Here is a 17,409-nt window from a genome sequence, read left to right on the forward strand (position 1 = left end):
GAACCATTTTCGGATGTTTTCGGTCGCCAAGAGTAAGGATAAGTGCTCTCAGGAAGCAGGCCATCTCCTAGAGATTAATGTGGTGGAACCAGTTCCACCGGACCAAGTGGGGTCAGGTTTCTATTCTAACCTCTTTGTTGTTCCGAAAAGTTTGGGGGGATGGAGGGTGATACGGGATCTAAAACTTCTAAATTTTCACTTAGTCTATAGGAGATTCAAAATGGCATCCCTTAAATCCATCTTGGCGGGGGTCAGGCACAATGACTTCATGGCTTCCATCGACCTGACGGAGGCTTACCTCCATATCCCCATCTTCCCTGGTCATCGTAAATATCTCAGGTTCTCCTATTTAGGTAGACATTCACATGAGTGGCATTTTGCTTTTATATATATAGATTGACTTGATGCCTGAGAACAAAGTGAATTAGTGTGATGAAGCCTTCTAGTCTCTTGTCCATTTAACAGAAGGGGAAATAATGATTTATTAAGTTAAGGAAGAAAACATGCATATGCCTTGAACTTTGTGGTGATATGAAATTTGTAATGCTTTATTCAGTAAATAATGTATTGTTCACCAACTAACATGGCTGAAAAAGGGGTTCCTTCCTAAAAGGAAATTTGTCTTGGTCCTGCATTTTCATCAAAAGAAGAAATCAACACTATAGTGTCAGGTTTGTTGTCTAGTGATAAGAAAGATACAAGTAGTCTTCATTTAATGATGATATTTGGGACCAGCAACTTTATTGCTAAGCAATGTATGGTAGTTGTAAAGTACAATGTCATGTGATTGCGCTGACTTACAGCAGCAGTTCTGGGGGTGCTGTTAATTGAATATTGAGCAGTCTTTAAACATGTCATATCACTATTTGCGACCTCCTTTGATTTTGCTTGTTGCAAGCTAGCAGTGAAGGTTTCAAATGATGATTGCTGGACATTGCAAGCATCCTACTTGGGAGTCAGTTGCCAAATGCCAGATTTGTGGTCACATCACCATGAGTTGTTGAGACAGCCACGGCTACAAGGTCTGATGATAATTCTCATTCAGCAGTGTCAGCAGGACCACATGTTTATTCTTAAACAAGGACTGCCAAAGCTTTGTAATAATTACTAGTGGTTGATACTTGTCAAATCTGACAGAATTCTAAATTTGCTAAAAGAGAGATTGCTCATGCTAATGTTTACCTTTATTTTTCTCCCCAAGTTAGATATTTCTGTGAGTTAGAATGTTCATGTAATTTGATATGCAAATAAATAATGGGGAGTATGCAAGATCATCTTTATTTTTTTTAAAAATATTTTTAAATTTTATTTACAAACATGTAAAATACACACACACAAAACTTAGACGTAGATCATCTTTAATAAAGGGAAAACTATCTCGGTGTTTATCATAATTGGAGAACATAATGATAAGACAAGGACTAGCAACTGAGGGGTTACACCACTTATAACGTGCTTCTAATCTAACAATATAACTTTATTCTTTGAAGTGTCCTTTGTAGTGGGATCTTCTTTCCACTAATATTACAAATCTGATTTTTGCTATAAATGAACTGTTAGATATAGTAATTGTCTGAATTTGAATTGCATTTCCATGAACAGAATTCATGTCATCAGAAATAAGACCTTGGGTGGGTGGGGGGACACTTAAACTACCTCCCATCTCTGTTTTTATGTCTATAACAGCAAGATCTTACTCTTATAGAATGGTGTATAAACCTACTCTCTGTCACTTAAGTTTATTTCATTATTAAAGTAATGGGTTACATGAAGATAATGTATACATATAGCTCTAATGTCAGTTTAATAACCTACTAAGCCATGTGTACATTACTACACAATTTAATGGCTGCTGGAAAATGGCTTCTTCCTGTTCTACCTCTTTAATAATACATGAAAGGTATTGCATTTGTCCTGGTCTTGTTGTTTTAGTGTGAATTGGCAATAATGTGATGCAGAAATAATAATGAAGAAGCAGTTCTCTCCTCCTCTCTCCCTCTCTCTGAAATACAATAAGTTACCTTATTTCAGCCTCTTTGTGCCTTTTGTAACTTAAAAGCATGTTTCCTTTGAACATCATAGAGAATGTCTAAGCCCAGGTAAAATAGTTAAAACAATTTCCCCATGCAATAATCAAAATTTAATAATCAAATAATAAAAACGGGGCTGAAGTGAAGGAAGATGGAGAGGTGAGCCATCATAACAAGAATGAACTAATGAATTATTTTTATGAGCTAAAGTAGAAATAAGAAACATCTGTAGCTCAGATTTCTATTTCTTTAGTAAAGCAATGGATTAGTGAGAATAAAGTAAGAGAAAAATAAGAGAAGAAATCAACTAATAGTGCTTCAGAATTCTGCTCTGAAACTGCACATTATTTTAATAAGAAAAGTGATTCTGGAAAGAATCAGGCAAATAAGATTTGATTTATATAAACTAAACAGTTTGTTTAATTCATTATTTTCTATATTTTGTTTGTGAAGGCATTTCCCCCCTGGAATTTGTAATGTTATAATAAATGGCTATGCTAAATATTACAATGAAAATTTGTTTTATCATAAAAGTTTATGATAAATGTTTAGCATAAATGTTTATTATAAAATGATAGATAACTTTCATTCTACTAAAGCAGTAAATGGTTAACTGGAAACTTTTATAAGGAAGGTGGAGTAGAAGATTAAAAGGTGAGAAGCAGTTGGCAGAGTAAAAAGAGAGAAAGAAAAGTACTAAAAGAGAAGAAAGTGATGGCTCTGATGAAGAAATAAATTCTATAAATAAAATTCTATAAATAAAACGGAGTCCTAAAAAAGAAATAAATAATAGCAATTTCTCATATAGTGTCATTGTTAAATAATTTATTTGTTTATAATTACATGGTTCGCTCAGAATATAGTAAGATGTATAACTTCTTGCTTAGATATTATGTTTTCAGGGAAAGAGTTGCTAAAAAACCTAAAGTGTGTGTCTGTCCATCCATTCATCCATCCCTCCCTCCCTCCCTCCTCTCTCTATCTATCTACTGTAATTGTCTGTCTGCCTGCGTACCTACCTACCTACCTACTTCTTTGTCTATAGTGTAAAAGATTCTAAAGTCTCTACTTAAAATGATTGGAGAAACAAAATATTTAGTCCTTGACAATATAGTAGTTGGATTGTCTTCTAAAAAACAATTCCATAGCCCTCAAACATGCCAAAGATTATTTATATTTTTTCCAGTGCCTTTCTATTTATCCATGAAGTGTTCTAGTCCTATAGTTAATAAGTTGTACTTGCCACCCATAAATACCTGGACTACTACCGTGTTTCCCTGAAAATAAGGATCTTATTTTCTTTTTACCCATAAAATATAGCTTGGGCCTTATTATGAGGGGAGGGTTTATTGTTTTGGGGCTGCCGGTCGGCGGCTCTCTTGCGAGCGGGCTCTCAAAGAGCCAGGCACAGCCTCATGGGCGAATGGCTGTGTTGCGCTGTCGCAGCTTGGCACCTTCAAAATGCCAGTGAATGGCACTCTGCATGGCTGCAGAGGGGGCGTTGCGTGAGCAGCTGTTCTGCTCTTGCTCTTGCGTCTCCCAGCCTCATGATGCCCTGGCCCAGCTCTCTCTGCAAAGGAAGAGCACCTATGCTGACGCCGCAGCCGCATGGCTTTTTCTGCGGCTTCCACACTGAGTCTTCTGGCAGTGGCCGCTCTGGGCATACGCTCTATGGGTGTATGATCTGCTAGCAGATGGCCCACAACCATAGAGCATACACCCAGAGCGGCCACTGCCAGAAGACTCAGTTTGGAAGCCGCCAAAAAAGCCATGCGATGGCGGTGGCAGTGGAGGTGCCCTGGCTCTGTGGGGAGAGCTGGGCCAGGGCATCATGAGGCTGGGAGGCGTGTGAGCAAGCTGCTCGTGCAACCCCCCTCTCTAGCCGTGCAGAGCGCCATTCACTGGCATTTCAAAGGCGCCAAGCCGTGGGAGCTGGGCGGCGGTGAATAGGCGCTCACGCACCTTGGCGATACCCCATGGTCAGTGAATGATGCTGTGCCCAGCTGGAAAGGGGGTTTGCCAGGTGGCTGCTCGTGAGCGTGGTCGCTTCATGGCCCCTGTGTTGCGCTACTGCGACAGCACAACACAGCCATTCGCCCCTGAGGCTGTGCCCGCCTCTTTGGGAGCCCGCTCACAAGAGAGCAGCGATCTGGCAACTCCCCTTTTCAGCTGGGCACAGAGCCGTTCACCAACCTAGCGTTATCCCGAAGGCGCCAAGCAACGCGATCACCTTTGCTCTCTTCCCGGTTCCCGCGGCTTGGCACCTTTGGGATACCGCTAGGTTGGTGAGCAGTGCTCTGACTGGCCGGAGATGGGGGGGGGGTTGTCCAGGAGGCTTATTTGTGGGGGAGGGCTTATATTTTTGCCCACCAGAAAAATATGGCATGGCCTTATTATCAGGACACGTCGTATTTTTGGGGAAACACAGTAGGAATATATATTGAATGAAAATATCAAGGAGAAATTAGAGAAATAAATTTGGAAGTATAGTGAGGTATACTTTGAAATATTTGTTTAATATAAGTTGAATAGAAAATTTTCAGGAAAGATATAGATGACTGAAGAGAGCTGATGAATGTGACCAAGAAGAAGAAGCCAAAGAATAAATGGATTCCTTTAAAGCAGTGGTTCCCAAAGTGGGCAGTACTGCTCCCTTGGGCGGTGGGATGACTTAGGCGGGCGCTAAGAGGCAAGGGGAGCGCTAAGAGGCAAGGGAGGTGGCAGAGGAGTGCTGGAGTGGCCCCCTCGCAGGGTGCAATTCTGCCTGGGGCTCTGTTGGTCGCCAGTCATCTGAGCACTTTTGGCAGGAGTGAAATTCAGTCTAACGTCCCAAAGACTGAAAGGATTTTTCGTTCGCTCACTCGCTCACTCAGCATACAAGCATGTCAGGTGGGAGGGCAGAGAAATAAGATAAGAGCGCCTTGCCTGCATTTCTCCTCTGATACGACTCGGAGAAGAGATGTTGGACTGAACGGGCCTGTCCTTGGGCCTGCATTCCAGGGATTGGGAATTGGCACTGCATTATGCAGCGAGTCTGTTGTCACTGCACAAGAGCGCTTGCTTGCCTGCCTCTCGCGCTTTTATAAATGACTTCTGACTCTCTTTCCAGGGCTGCGCTGCGAGCCGCCTCCACAAGGATTGCGGAGTTTTGAAGAAATTTGAGATGGGATAACGATAATTCAAATAGACTGAAGAGGAAGGATGTTTTATGTAAAAGGAGGAATATAAAGTTGGTTTATTTGATCAGTGTTATAATGGGATATGTTGTAATTGTGGGGAGTTCATTCTGGATTTCCTGACATCTGTACTGGAAAAGATGTGTCATTGATTTGCTTATAGTTAAAGAGTTGAGATATGAAGTGAGTGTTGACAAATACAATTATTCTAGAACTCTTGAACTTTTGCTTTTACCTTAAATGCAAAATATGTTGTTTATTGGACTTGCCTATACAGGTAGTCCTTGACTTATGACCAGTCAGTTAGCTACTGTACGAAGTTAAGATGGGAGTCTCTACGGTTATTTATGACCCAGATTTAAAGCTCTAATATCTGCATTCATCACTCTTATGGTCATTTAGTCACAGTTTGGGCGCATAGCAGCTGACCCATATTTATGAATGTTTGCAACATCCTGCAGTCATGTGACTGCAATTTACAATGGGTTTTGTTGGAAACCAGCATTTACTTGTACAAAAAATGCACATTGTGGAAAATGGATTCGCTTATCAACTACAGCATTTACTTTATGACTATCACATTTGTTTAATGACTGCTACAAAATGGTTGTAAAATTAGGCTTAACAACCAGCAGGCCTTATAACTATAATTCTGGGCTGATTTATGGTATATTGACTTATGGGATTAGACGTTTTATTATTTATTATTTTTATTATTTTATTTATTTTTTTTATTATTAGAAATTAATGAGGAGGTGAAGGGATAGTGCAACTGTTCATTTGTTTCTTATTAGTTTTCTTTCCTTTCCTTTCCTTATTTTTTCCTTTACATTTTTGCACCTTTTATTATTTTTATTTTTCCTTTTTTCAGTTTGTATTGTTTTTTATTATTGTAATTAAAAACTTTAAAGTAAATAAAATAAAAATATAAGTTAGAAAGTTATAAGTTTTCTGTTAATTATTAAAAGTCATCATTTCTAATATCATATGTAGCTGTAGCCTGGCTTCCTCTGTCTGAAGCATTAATGATTATTTTTTAGATAGAAATGGAAATGTATAGAATGTTTGCTTCAGTGAATATTAGGTAATGATATAATATATTTTTCTATTTTGGTTCGTGTTCGAGAAAAATGCATGTGTGTTACTAGATAAGTCATTCATAAATTACATTCATTTTAGATATATCAATATTATAGGGTTTTTTTGGTCATAGAGTTTTAGAAAACATTATTTTAAACAAATGAATAAGCAAATGAGACTATATTCTTAAAATTCAGCATGCTAAGAAATTGAATTAGTAGAAATGTCACATTTATCATTCTATGTTCAAAAAATTACAGGAAAGTTAAATCATATCATTAATTGGGAATCTGGATAACTCAATCTATTTGCCCAATTATGCCTAGTATTATGGATTTTAAAACTGCAGCCCTATATACAGTATTCAAACTGCTGTTCAGTCATTTAGTCACTTCCTTACTTTTCATGAACCATTGAGCATAATTTTACCACCATTCTTTATGTACTTGTAAACTCATACTTATGTCATCAGGGGATAGTATATAGTTAACTTGTCTTTTGTTGGCCTCTTTTTAAATTACCTTTGATTATTTCAATCATCTGGAACTTCTCCAGTGGCTTTTGTCTTCAGGTTATGTGTGCAAAGTAAACTTTAGTTTTATTGTTAGATCTTTCATGGAGTAGTCTGGCTTTTTTCATATATTATTGAATAATTTGTTGTTTTTATGGTCCAAGGTATTTTTAACAATATAACAAATTTATATAAATAAATATTTTTTCCAACACTATAAATCAAAACCATTTGTTTGTTCTTCATTTAGACAATGCAGTTTTCATGTTCATATATTGTAGTAGAACAACCAGTATTGACAATATATATATATAACTGTTAATATACCTTTGTGCTTTTATGTTTGTAAAGGCCTATAGTAACATATATTAATTAAATCATTCTTTTTAAATGCAATTTTTATTAAATATTGTTTACAAAGTTAAAAGGTAAACATGAAAAATATTTTTAAAAAGAAACATAAAGAGAAAACAATAGAAAGCAAGAAAAAGGGGAACCAAATTACTTAAAGAAGTAACTTCTGATCTTCTTTATAGTTGATCTGTCCATATCCCCTTCAATATTTCATAACATAGCTCCCTTCTCCCATGTACAGCTCTTTTTAATCAGTAAATCCAGAAATATCTAATTCATTCTTATCCATTTTCAGCAAAAAGTCCATAAAAAGTTTCCAGTATTTGACAAATGTCCTTGTACATTCCCTAATCAAACAAATCAATTTAAGTATTTTTGTAAGCTCTGCTTTCACAAATTATTCCTCCATCATGGATATTTTTTGTATTCTTCCGTCTTTGTGTATAAAATCTCTACACAGTCATCCATTTGAATTTTTGAACTTGGGAAAATAAAGTTTGTTACTACTTTAAAAATTGGATTGGTATTGCCTATTGATATAGTCACTTTTCTTTTTTTAAAAAAATGTGAGGATCATACTGAATTTGCACTTTCATCTTTACTCTTCAATAAGGAATTTATTAAGCTTTCTTTACTTTCAGCCACAAGAATAATATCATCATTATATATGAGGTGACTTATTTTTCTCCAAGTTATTTTAATTCCAATTTCTATTTCATTCAGTATTAAATTTCTTATGATATTATGTTTTTGTTTCTTGATGCCTTGGAATTGGTGTTAACTCCAGGCAACTGTCTAGACAAGTCTCTGCAGTTTTCTTGGCAAAATTATGGAAATGGTTTGCTGCTGCCTTCTTCCTAGGGTTGAGAGAGAATGACTGATCCAAAGTCACCCAGCTGGCTTGGTGCCCAGCAGGACTAGAACTCAGTCTTACAATTTCTAGCTTGGTGCCTTCGCCACCACATCAGTGGCTCTCTTTGCATAGAAGGTAAATAGGGTAACAGTATACAAGGTGATTGGAGTATCCACCTTTTTAGATGCTGACCAGTGGTGGAATTCAGCCAGTTCGCACCTATTTGGGAGAACCGGTTGTTAACTTTCTAAGCAGTTCGGAGAACCGGTTGTCGGAAGAAATCTCATTTTGTTTTTTCCCACTTTACAAGGCTAATCCTGTAAGAAAGGCAGGAAGGAAACATTCTGGTGGTGTTTCTAGCCTAATCTTTATTGCCCTGCTTACAGAAACTGCCTCTCTGGTTAACCCTTGTTACATTCTAACAGCTAAGACGAAGCACCCATCGACATAAGTGATGTTGAGTTGGCCACGCCCACCCAGTCACATGACCACCAAGCCACACCTACCCAGTTGGTCATTAAGGCAGAGAACCGGTTGTTAAATTATTTGAATCCCACCACTGATGCTGACTTGTACGTCTGGTAGTTCTTGTTGCAGGTATTGTTAAACTCTGGATTGCAAACCTTGAACATTATCTTAACCAACTTGACGGGTAAGTGCAGTTGTTCAGTAATCTGAGCATTCTTTCTGCGCTTTTTTGGTATTAAAATAAGAATTACTCTTTTCCAGGCTCTTAACCACTGCTTTCCCTACCTGCCTACAAATTATAAATAGTGCTGTGATTGTATCATCCTGAGAGGTTTTAAGTTTGGTTGGTTTAAGAGCTTCTGCAGCTTTATTGTCAGCTATAAGTTCTAGAGCCCAATTAACTTTACAGTGATCAAACCTTTTTTCCCCTAGCAGTTCTTTGCCTTCTATATCTTTAATCATGTCCATCTTGCACAATGTTGGATTTGTATTCTGTAAATATCCTAAATAAATCTTTTTTCCTTCCATTTGTTGTTACTTCAGTTTCTTTACATTATTTATTTAGATGTATCTGTTTGTCTCTTAATCTTCTCCAGAACTCAGCTTTTAATTTAAATTCCTCTGTCTCTGATGTCTTTTGTTTCTTGCTGTATCAGCAAGCACCAATTCACCTTTGGTTGTTTGCATTTTGGGATATTTTTGTTTGCATCATCTTAATGATGTCATGAACTTTAATCCCAATTTACTCTGCTACTCCAGTTATCCAACCTAATCCATTAAATTTAATCTTCATAGTAACTTTATAATCATATGGAGCAGAGGTGGTATACAGCAGGTTCTGAACAGGTTGTACCTTATTGGTCTGATGATTTTGGTTTTTTTAGCATAAGTTGTAATTTTCAAAAAGGAGTTTGCGAATTGAGCTTCAATCAGCATTAGGTCTTAATTTTGCTAATTAAAAGAACAAACATAAAACATGCTTATAACGGGAATTGATTCCTTTATAATTTATATCCCTAAGTGTGCGAGAGGAGTTGGTCCGGAAGAAAATTCCAAAGATCAATCATAACAGTCATTCAGTACCATTGTAACTTTAAATGTTTGCTAAATGAATGTTGTATGTTGAAGACTGTCTTTTTTGTTTGGAGAGTATATCATTAGTTTGATTTTGATGTTGCCAATCTGATGATGTCTACATGTAGTTTCATTTAGATTGTTGAAATAAGGCACTACCCATTAAGTTTGAATTTTCTTGCCAGAACTTTTATTAATTTGATTCCTCCTTTCCAAGGTCAACTTTTCCATTATCCAACATATAATTGTTTATTTTCAAGTTATGCATTTTAGTCTTGTGTAATTTATGTATTGTTGTTTTTTGTGGGGAGGATATTTGTCATCAGAAACCTAGAGTTGGCTTGGTTTTTTTCTCCCTCAGTAAATCATATTTACTCTGATTCCTTACCTGCGATCTGCCTTTCGTGCTTAACCTTACTGGGAATCTATACTTTCAGTTATAGGTGTCATTGAGATCCTTCAGTAATAAAAGGCAGAATTGTAGATAAAGTTTTATTAAACTCATTTCTCCCTAAACTATCCGTAAAAATAATATGAATGCCCTAAATTACTTCCTTCAGGATATCATTATTGAAAAAGCCCTTTCGTTATGTGAGAGAAATTTGATAATGGTCTCTAGTGGAGATCTTAGTGTCCTAATAGGAAAATGAGAAGGGACACTTCTTCAGATTACATGACTGAAAGCTATTTAGGTTTTATAGAGTAATACTACTTCAAATTAGACCTTGAAAAATGTCCTGACCAACAGTGCATATAGCAAAGCACTGATATATGATTATATCAGATGATACAAGTCGACTCTGGTTTGAACTCATTGAAGTTTCCGAATAATTTTCAAAGGAGACTCCATGTGCAGTGTATTTTTATAATTCAGCCGGAAAATTACTGGACCATGAAAAGACTGTTGCAAGGTTATCTCTGTGCAAATATGGTCAAAGCAGATATAGCAGCCTGAGCCCCTTAGATTTTTAGTGGCGGTCATAGATCCCGATGTAATCATTAATCATATGCAAGTAGTCCTTGACTTACAATAGTTCATATAATGACTGTTCAAAGTTACAATGGTAATGAAAAAAGTGACTTATGACTGCTTTTCACACTTAACGACTATTGTAGCATCCCCATGGTCATAGGATCAAAATTCAGATGTTTAGCAACTGGTTCAGATTTATGACCATTGCATGTCCAGGGGTCATGTGATCAGCTTTTGTGACCTTCTAACAAGCAAAGTCAGTGATTCCCTTAACAACTAGGCAAGAATAGTTGTAAAATGAGGCAAAACTCACTTAACAAATGTTTTCCTTGACAATATAAATTTTGGGCTCAATTGTGGTCGTAACTCAAGGACTACCTATATTCAATATTAATCTAATATTCTGTGCAGCTTCCTCTATAATAGAGTTGATATATTTTAAATGAGATGATCTCTCTCACAGACATACCACAGTATATTTGCCTTTAAATCATAGTTTGTTAATACACAATCAATTAATTATCAATATTAAAAGTATCTGCAAGATCTGTCACCATCATCAAAATAATGAAAGCAGATCTAATGGCCTGTGTAGATGACCTTGGGGAATCAGGGGAAGTGATGTTTCCTAGGAAACAATCAGCCAAGAGAGGGAGGAGCCCTCTCTGACCACTGGCTCAGTGGTCAGAGGAAGAAACTTAGTAAGGAACTGCTCTAATTGATCGGGTGGTTAAAAATGATGGCAGGAGGTTTGTACCTTCAGAAATGCAATATTATATTAATATAGTCTTACAATAAAGTAGAATGAGCTCATCTGTGGAGTTTAGCTGGGAGGGCTTATATCAACTCTTAAGGCTCATGCAGCTCTTAAGTGTACAAATCTCCCACTGCCATTTTTACCACTTGGTCAATTAGAGCATTTCCTTCCTAAGTTTCTTCTTTGAATGCCATTTTTTTATAACCATGTAGACTTGTAGCAGGATACATAATTCTGCTAGCCAGAGACAAGGCAAGTAGATCAGTGAGCTTTGAGGTAATATGATGGATAAGTGTACAGATGGAAGACAGAACAATTTGGGGGAAAATTACAGCTCTGCTTTCTGTTGTGCCAAAAATAAAGATGAAAGAGAAAGAATTTTAAAAACTGGTGGTAGTATGAATTACAGAAAGTAGAAGAGATTCTGGCTGTGTAGTTAGAACACAAAGTATAAGTCGCTCGTATGTTCCTCTTCTCATGCTCTGTGTAGAAAAGGGTAAAAGCAATGGAAAAATATGAAACAATTACAAATAAAAGGCAGCTTTTTTCAAATCTTGGCAATTGCATAATTAAATGAGATTGAATGACTGTATAAAAGAAGAATGGTTTCTGTTTAGTTTTGCTTAGTTATAAAATGATCTTTGTATAACTATGAACAATGCAGTTTTCCTCATTAGGTAATTGTTTCATTGTTATTCGTTTTAAAGCTCTTTTGCATCTGATATACTTTGGACTTACTGGAATAGTGAAATATGTCTTGTTTGTAATAAATGATGCCAGAGGTCATAGAATCTATATTTTTTCCCCTAACCATCAGTATTTTGGGCTGTATTCTGTCAAGTTAGATTGCTTATGATTGTACAGTATATTGTAAAATTGTTCCATTAAATATAATGGTTGATGAAATTTGCTTTGTGGTCAAAGGTTTTCTGTGTTTAAAATAAATGGAAATCTTAAAATAAATGGAAATCTTTGCTAGAGAAATGCATTGGGATTTGATACATGAATACCATATACAAAATTAATTGTATTTATCCATTATTTCAACAAATACAATTTGGGCAGAATCAAACTTTTCTAACACTGAGTAATGTTTCATGTAAAATTTCCTCCTTACCTCTCAAATGTTGTTAAAGCAAATTTGCAAAGTGAATTTTAAAATCAAATCTAAATCCCAAGTAAATTCACACTGAACAGAAGATTATCTATATCTATAGATATAGATATAGATATATAAAATTAATGGGTTAATGCTGATGGTCTTCTTCCAAGCTACAAGAGGGTTTTTTTATTCATATTAAAAGTTCACGTCTTAACTGCAGAACTGTTTTCTATAGACTTCTTGTCTTTTAATTTTATATATGAATAATTTCCACATAACTAAGTTTATGTTTAACTCATCTTGAACTAATTTTGTATTTAAACACTTTTTTTTTCTATGCAGGCCCAGAATGTTCTTCATCAGGATGGTTTTCGGGTACTGATTCTCTGTGGCAAGCCACGGCAGGTCCAGCCAGCCGTCAAAGTATTCATATCAGAAGACACAGCATAGCTTCTGACAGTGGAGACACAGGTGTTGGAACTTCCTGTTCTGATAGTGTGGAAGGTCAGTAGCTATGCTTAAACCAAAGGACGTCTGGTAGAAAATCGGGAATAATTGTTGTTTCAATAATTAAAAAGCCGAGAAAGATACAGAGACTAAGGGAGCCTGTCTAAAGACTAAAAGATGCAATATGATCTTAAGGATGATTTACTTGGGAATTGAAACCCATTCTGTTTTTTAAATTTAAGTTTAGATTTAAATAAATAAATAAAGGTTTGCATTCATTCTTTTGTTTTCATTCTATTTTAAAAATGTGATTATAAAAAATAATTTGAGAATACACACACACACACACACAAATGAAATTTTACGTAGAATGCATATATTTTATTATTGTTTACATGTTTTCCTACTTAGTTTTTCCCTAAGTGTTACCTTTAAATTACTCTAAGGAAATATCTCCATATAATATTGATAAGTGTTCTGCAAAACAGTATAATATATCATGACTAACAATTTCAATGGTGTAAATTTACTTAACTTTCTAAAGGAGCATTACAATATTTTGTAGCTGTAAGAGTAATTAAAATAAAATTAATTAACAGAATTAAATGGAAAATAAAGGGGGAAACATATACCTTGCGAATAATATAAAATGCATCTTATTTAGTCAAAGCGTATGCATTTGTGTGTCCATATACATAGGAACAGAAAAGAGGCAAAGACTTTAACACATTCATTATATATTACATATTCAAACTAATGAAGTTTTAGGAGAAAAAAGGTGATATGCTTTATAAAACTTCTATTAACAAACTGAGAAATAAAAACTATATGAATATTCAATGATGATGGGAAATCAGCCAGAAGGACGGGTGTGCAGCTGGGGTTCACACGGGTTCGGGTGATCCTCTAGCTAGGATTCTGCCCAGTTTGGCAAACCTCAAAATGCCACCCCTGGCTGGCACCGCCCCCCACCCCTCCCAGGAGTCTCCATGCAGCCTGTTTATCATGCCAGGTAAGTACAGGGCCTGCAAGGAGGCTCACGGAGGGGGGAAAATGGGCCTATTCAAGGTTCCAGAAGTTCAGAAACGGGCCTGTTTCCATCCTCTGGAGAGCCTTCAAAGCCTGGGGGAAGCAGTTTTTCCCCTCCTGGTGGCTCAAGGAAAGCTTGGGGAGGGCTGACTAAAACACCCCCTGCCATGGTGCAAGGGGCTGACTAGGCCATGCCAACCCAACAACACGGCAGTGAACCCGTTGCTGCAATTTTTGAAGCTCACCCCTGGCCAGAAATAATAAATCAGTTTTGGTTCAGAATTAAGAAAAAAACACTAAAACATTGCTGTACAGGCTTCAATCCTGGAGATTTTTCATAGAAAACCAACTGTAGTTGTAACATAGGAACTGAATATTTACTGGCATCTGGGCCTCAGCTACGCCATTTATCGCAACACTAGATAGTGACATCTTTAAAGATTTGCTGACTGCTGTTTGAGGACCCATATTGTTGGGGGCAATATGCTGACTCTGTAAACCACTTAGAGAGGGCTGTAAAAGCACTATGAAGCGGTATATAAGTCTGCTATTGCTATTGCTATTAATGGTAAAATGGAAATGGGACCATACAGACTGCTGTGATATAGTTAATCTTGTTCCTTGTTGGTTTGATCTTCAAAAAAACAGTGAAGAGAGAATTATTGCAAAATAATATTTGATGGCTTGGTTTATCATATTGATTGACAAGTTTCATTAATTATTAGTTATGGCTGTTTTTGCATTGTTACTGGAAGAATGCTTTTCCCCTCTTCTCTCCCTTACCTTTCATAAGCATGTTCTATTACTTTAGATTGCATGTACCTTCATCATCTTAGCAGTTTTCCTATACATACAGGATCCACTATTTATATTGCATGTATCATTTCGTTTTAATGTATTTTATTGTTATATAATTTTTTTGCTTTTATTATAAAGTGCTTTAAAATATTTTGGCATAGAAAACTATATACAAAAGTTGCATGTAGCACAAGCATGATAGTAACTTAGTCTACACCTGCTCTATTTTAATACTGTCTGTGAAAGAATTGAAGGAGATGAAACCTAAGTTAAGAGATACTTAGGGTCAACTAAGAACAAACTCACCTGAATCCAGGTTAAAGCCACTCTTGAGACCCACTTTATAACAGTAAGGGCAGCAAAGAGTCACTTCACCCTTACTGTGTCTGGATAGCCACTTGGTGGCCTTCTTGGGTAGAGGAGACTCAGAGATACACCTAAAGGGGCACACAGAAGATTTTGCAGACTACCTGTTGGACAAATTTGTTCAAATTCATTCCCAGTTAACCCTGTAGAGGTGTTAGAAATGCAGTTTAGCCATATTATCTAGGAAGAGTTTGAATCTATTGGACCTGGGGAAGTAGACAGAGTTCGCATGATCATCTGCTTATTAGAACTGTGCCTCTCCTCTGTAATGAAAGCTTCCCAGCTGTCTATCTCTACCCTAGTGAAGTAAGCAGTGCTATTAACTTTCTGTCTCTGTGCCCAGAGGTCAGGTCAGTCAAGAAACCATAAGTCCTAACATTACCTTTATAATACACTTTCAGTAACAGAATCTTGTGAGAATGAAAGCATTTATTCCACTGCCTTTACTTTTCAGAGAAGTAGGGTGGGTCCTTTCTGAGACACTTTCTTCATCTCCATCTCTCTTTTGGACTCGGGAGTCTCCTGTCAGGACTTTGTCTAGGTCTGGGATGGCAAACCTGTGGCACGCTTGCCACAGGTGGCACATAGAGCCATTTGTCAGGCATGCGAGGCGTTGCCCTATCAGCTCGCCGGCGTGCATGTGCGTGCTGTCCAGCTTAGTTCAGCCTTTTCTAAAGCCATTTTTCACCCTCCCCAGGCTCCAGAGGGTTTATAGGAGCCTTGGGAGGGCGAAAACAGCCTACCCCACCCCCGAGGCCCTCCGGAGGCTCCAGGAGCTTCCCTGAAGCCTTTGGAGCACAAAAAATGAGCCTCTGGAAAGCCCCCGAAGGCTCTGGAGGTCTTAAACCAGCCCTACGAGCAAACCAGGTCCATTCCTGAACTTCTGGTTTGCCCGTAGGGTTGGTTTTTGGCACTCCAGAGGCTTCAGGGAAGCTCCTGAAGCCTCCGGAGGGTCTCCAGGAGGTGGGGGGAGGCTGTTTTCGCCCTCCCCAGGCTCCTATAAAGCCTCTGGAGCATGGGGAGGGCAAAAAAGCATGCAAAAAATGGGGGGAGCACCTGTCATGTGCGCATGCACGCGGGGTGTGTGTGTCACACATTGCATTACGTGTGCGGCATGCCACGCATGACCCCCTTACGCTCCCCCCACTTATGGCACGCAAGCCAAAAAAGGTTCACCATCGCTGGTCTAGGTTGTAGCTTTTTCTCCTGTCTCCCAAGATTAATGTACATGAAAAATATTAATGCTGCTGGTATAGATGGTATAATTTGAAATGTAATTAAGCTGTAGGTGTGATTTCCTTATGAGATCACACCTACACCTTTAGTTTTTCAGTGTTCTACACTCTCTAGCTAAAAAAATCGATTATTAGTAATATTCTCCTGTAGCTTTCATGGGCTGTAGTCAGTCTTGTCAGACTATGTAACACTACCTCTTTCTGTACTGGGCGTGATTTTATTAAACATTCATGAAAATAAAAAAACAAGGTAAGAAACTATTTTCATGGTATTTATAAATTTTTGATATGTCTGCAATGTTGAAGAGTTACGGCTTTCCCTTCTAATGAATATTCACTTTTTTCAAGATTTTAGGCTGACAATTATTACAGCTGTAAAATCAGTTTTTAAAAGGCTACAAATAGTTACCATAAAAATGCTTCAACATTATTTGTTGAGATGCCAATAAACATTAAAAAATTTATACTTGTCTGTAAAGGATTGCCTTATTAAACAGGAAGACAATCGATTTTAAGACTATCTTAGGTCTAATTGAAGAAGAGGGTGTAAAGTCAATGCTGTATCCTCAGTTTCCTTAAAGTATATGAGCGGTGGTAGTGGTTTGGCGGCCTAGGTCGCTGGAACTGACAGCAACCCAAGCCTGCCACACCCCTGAACCGATTGTCCGAGTGGCGCCATCTTGTTTTTTGTTTCTGCGCATGCACAGAGCAATTTTTGTTGCTCTGTGCATGTATGTGCAGCTCATCCACGAGCAAACCGGCAGTAGAGACTGCCGGAACCCACCCCTGATATGGTAGTGAGTTTTTATTAAATCTTGCTTCCCAACATTTTGCAATTATAGCATATTTCAAGAGAGCCTGGGAAGGATATAGTATAATTTATCCCTTCTCCTGCTTCTAAATTGATTTTAACAAATTTAAATCTGTTTTATGGTTGTTGCCCATTTCAAAAGTAACCTCAGAATGTTTTCTGTTTCCTGATTGTTTTTGCCAAACAATTAGTATCTATTTTAATAAGACTCTCCCCCTCCTTTTCCCCCTAAATGCCTGCATTTCTTGTTCTAGAACAAGAAAGTATCAAAATAATTGCCAAAAGATAAGCAATTGTGGGCACTATGGTAAATGCCTCAGCTAAACAGATTGTTTTTTTCTTTCA

General features: G+C 37.3%; 1 protein-coding gene across 2 annotated transcripts in view; it reads left to right on the plus strand.

Moving 5' to 3' along the window:
• The window catches only part of CEP85L (centrosomal protein 85L), a 113,552-nt gene that overhangs the window by 15,198 nt on the left and 80,945 nt on the right, over window positions 1–17,409 (plus strand). For both annotated transcript variants that reach the window (XM_087718569.1, XM_087718568.1), the window contains one exon: window positions 12,721–12,882. In XM_087718569.1, the coding sequence (XP_087574695.1) occupies window positions 12,721–12,882 (162 nt within the window). The remainder of the gene's footprint in view (window positions 1–12,720; window positions 12,883–17,409) is intronic.

Source organism: Thamnophis sirtalis, unplaced genomic scaffold (assembly GCF_051295495.1).
Source record: "Thamnophis sirtalis isolate CommonGarterSnake01/CBP01778 unplaced genomic scaffold, rThaSir2_p1.2 scaffold_6, whole genome shotgun sequence".
Lineage (NCBI taxonomy): Eukaryota > Metazoa > Chordata > Lepidosauria > Squamata > Natricidae > Thamnophis > Thamnophis sirtalis.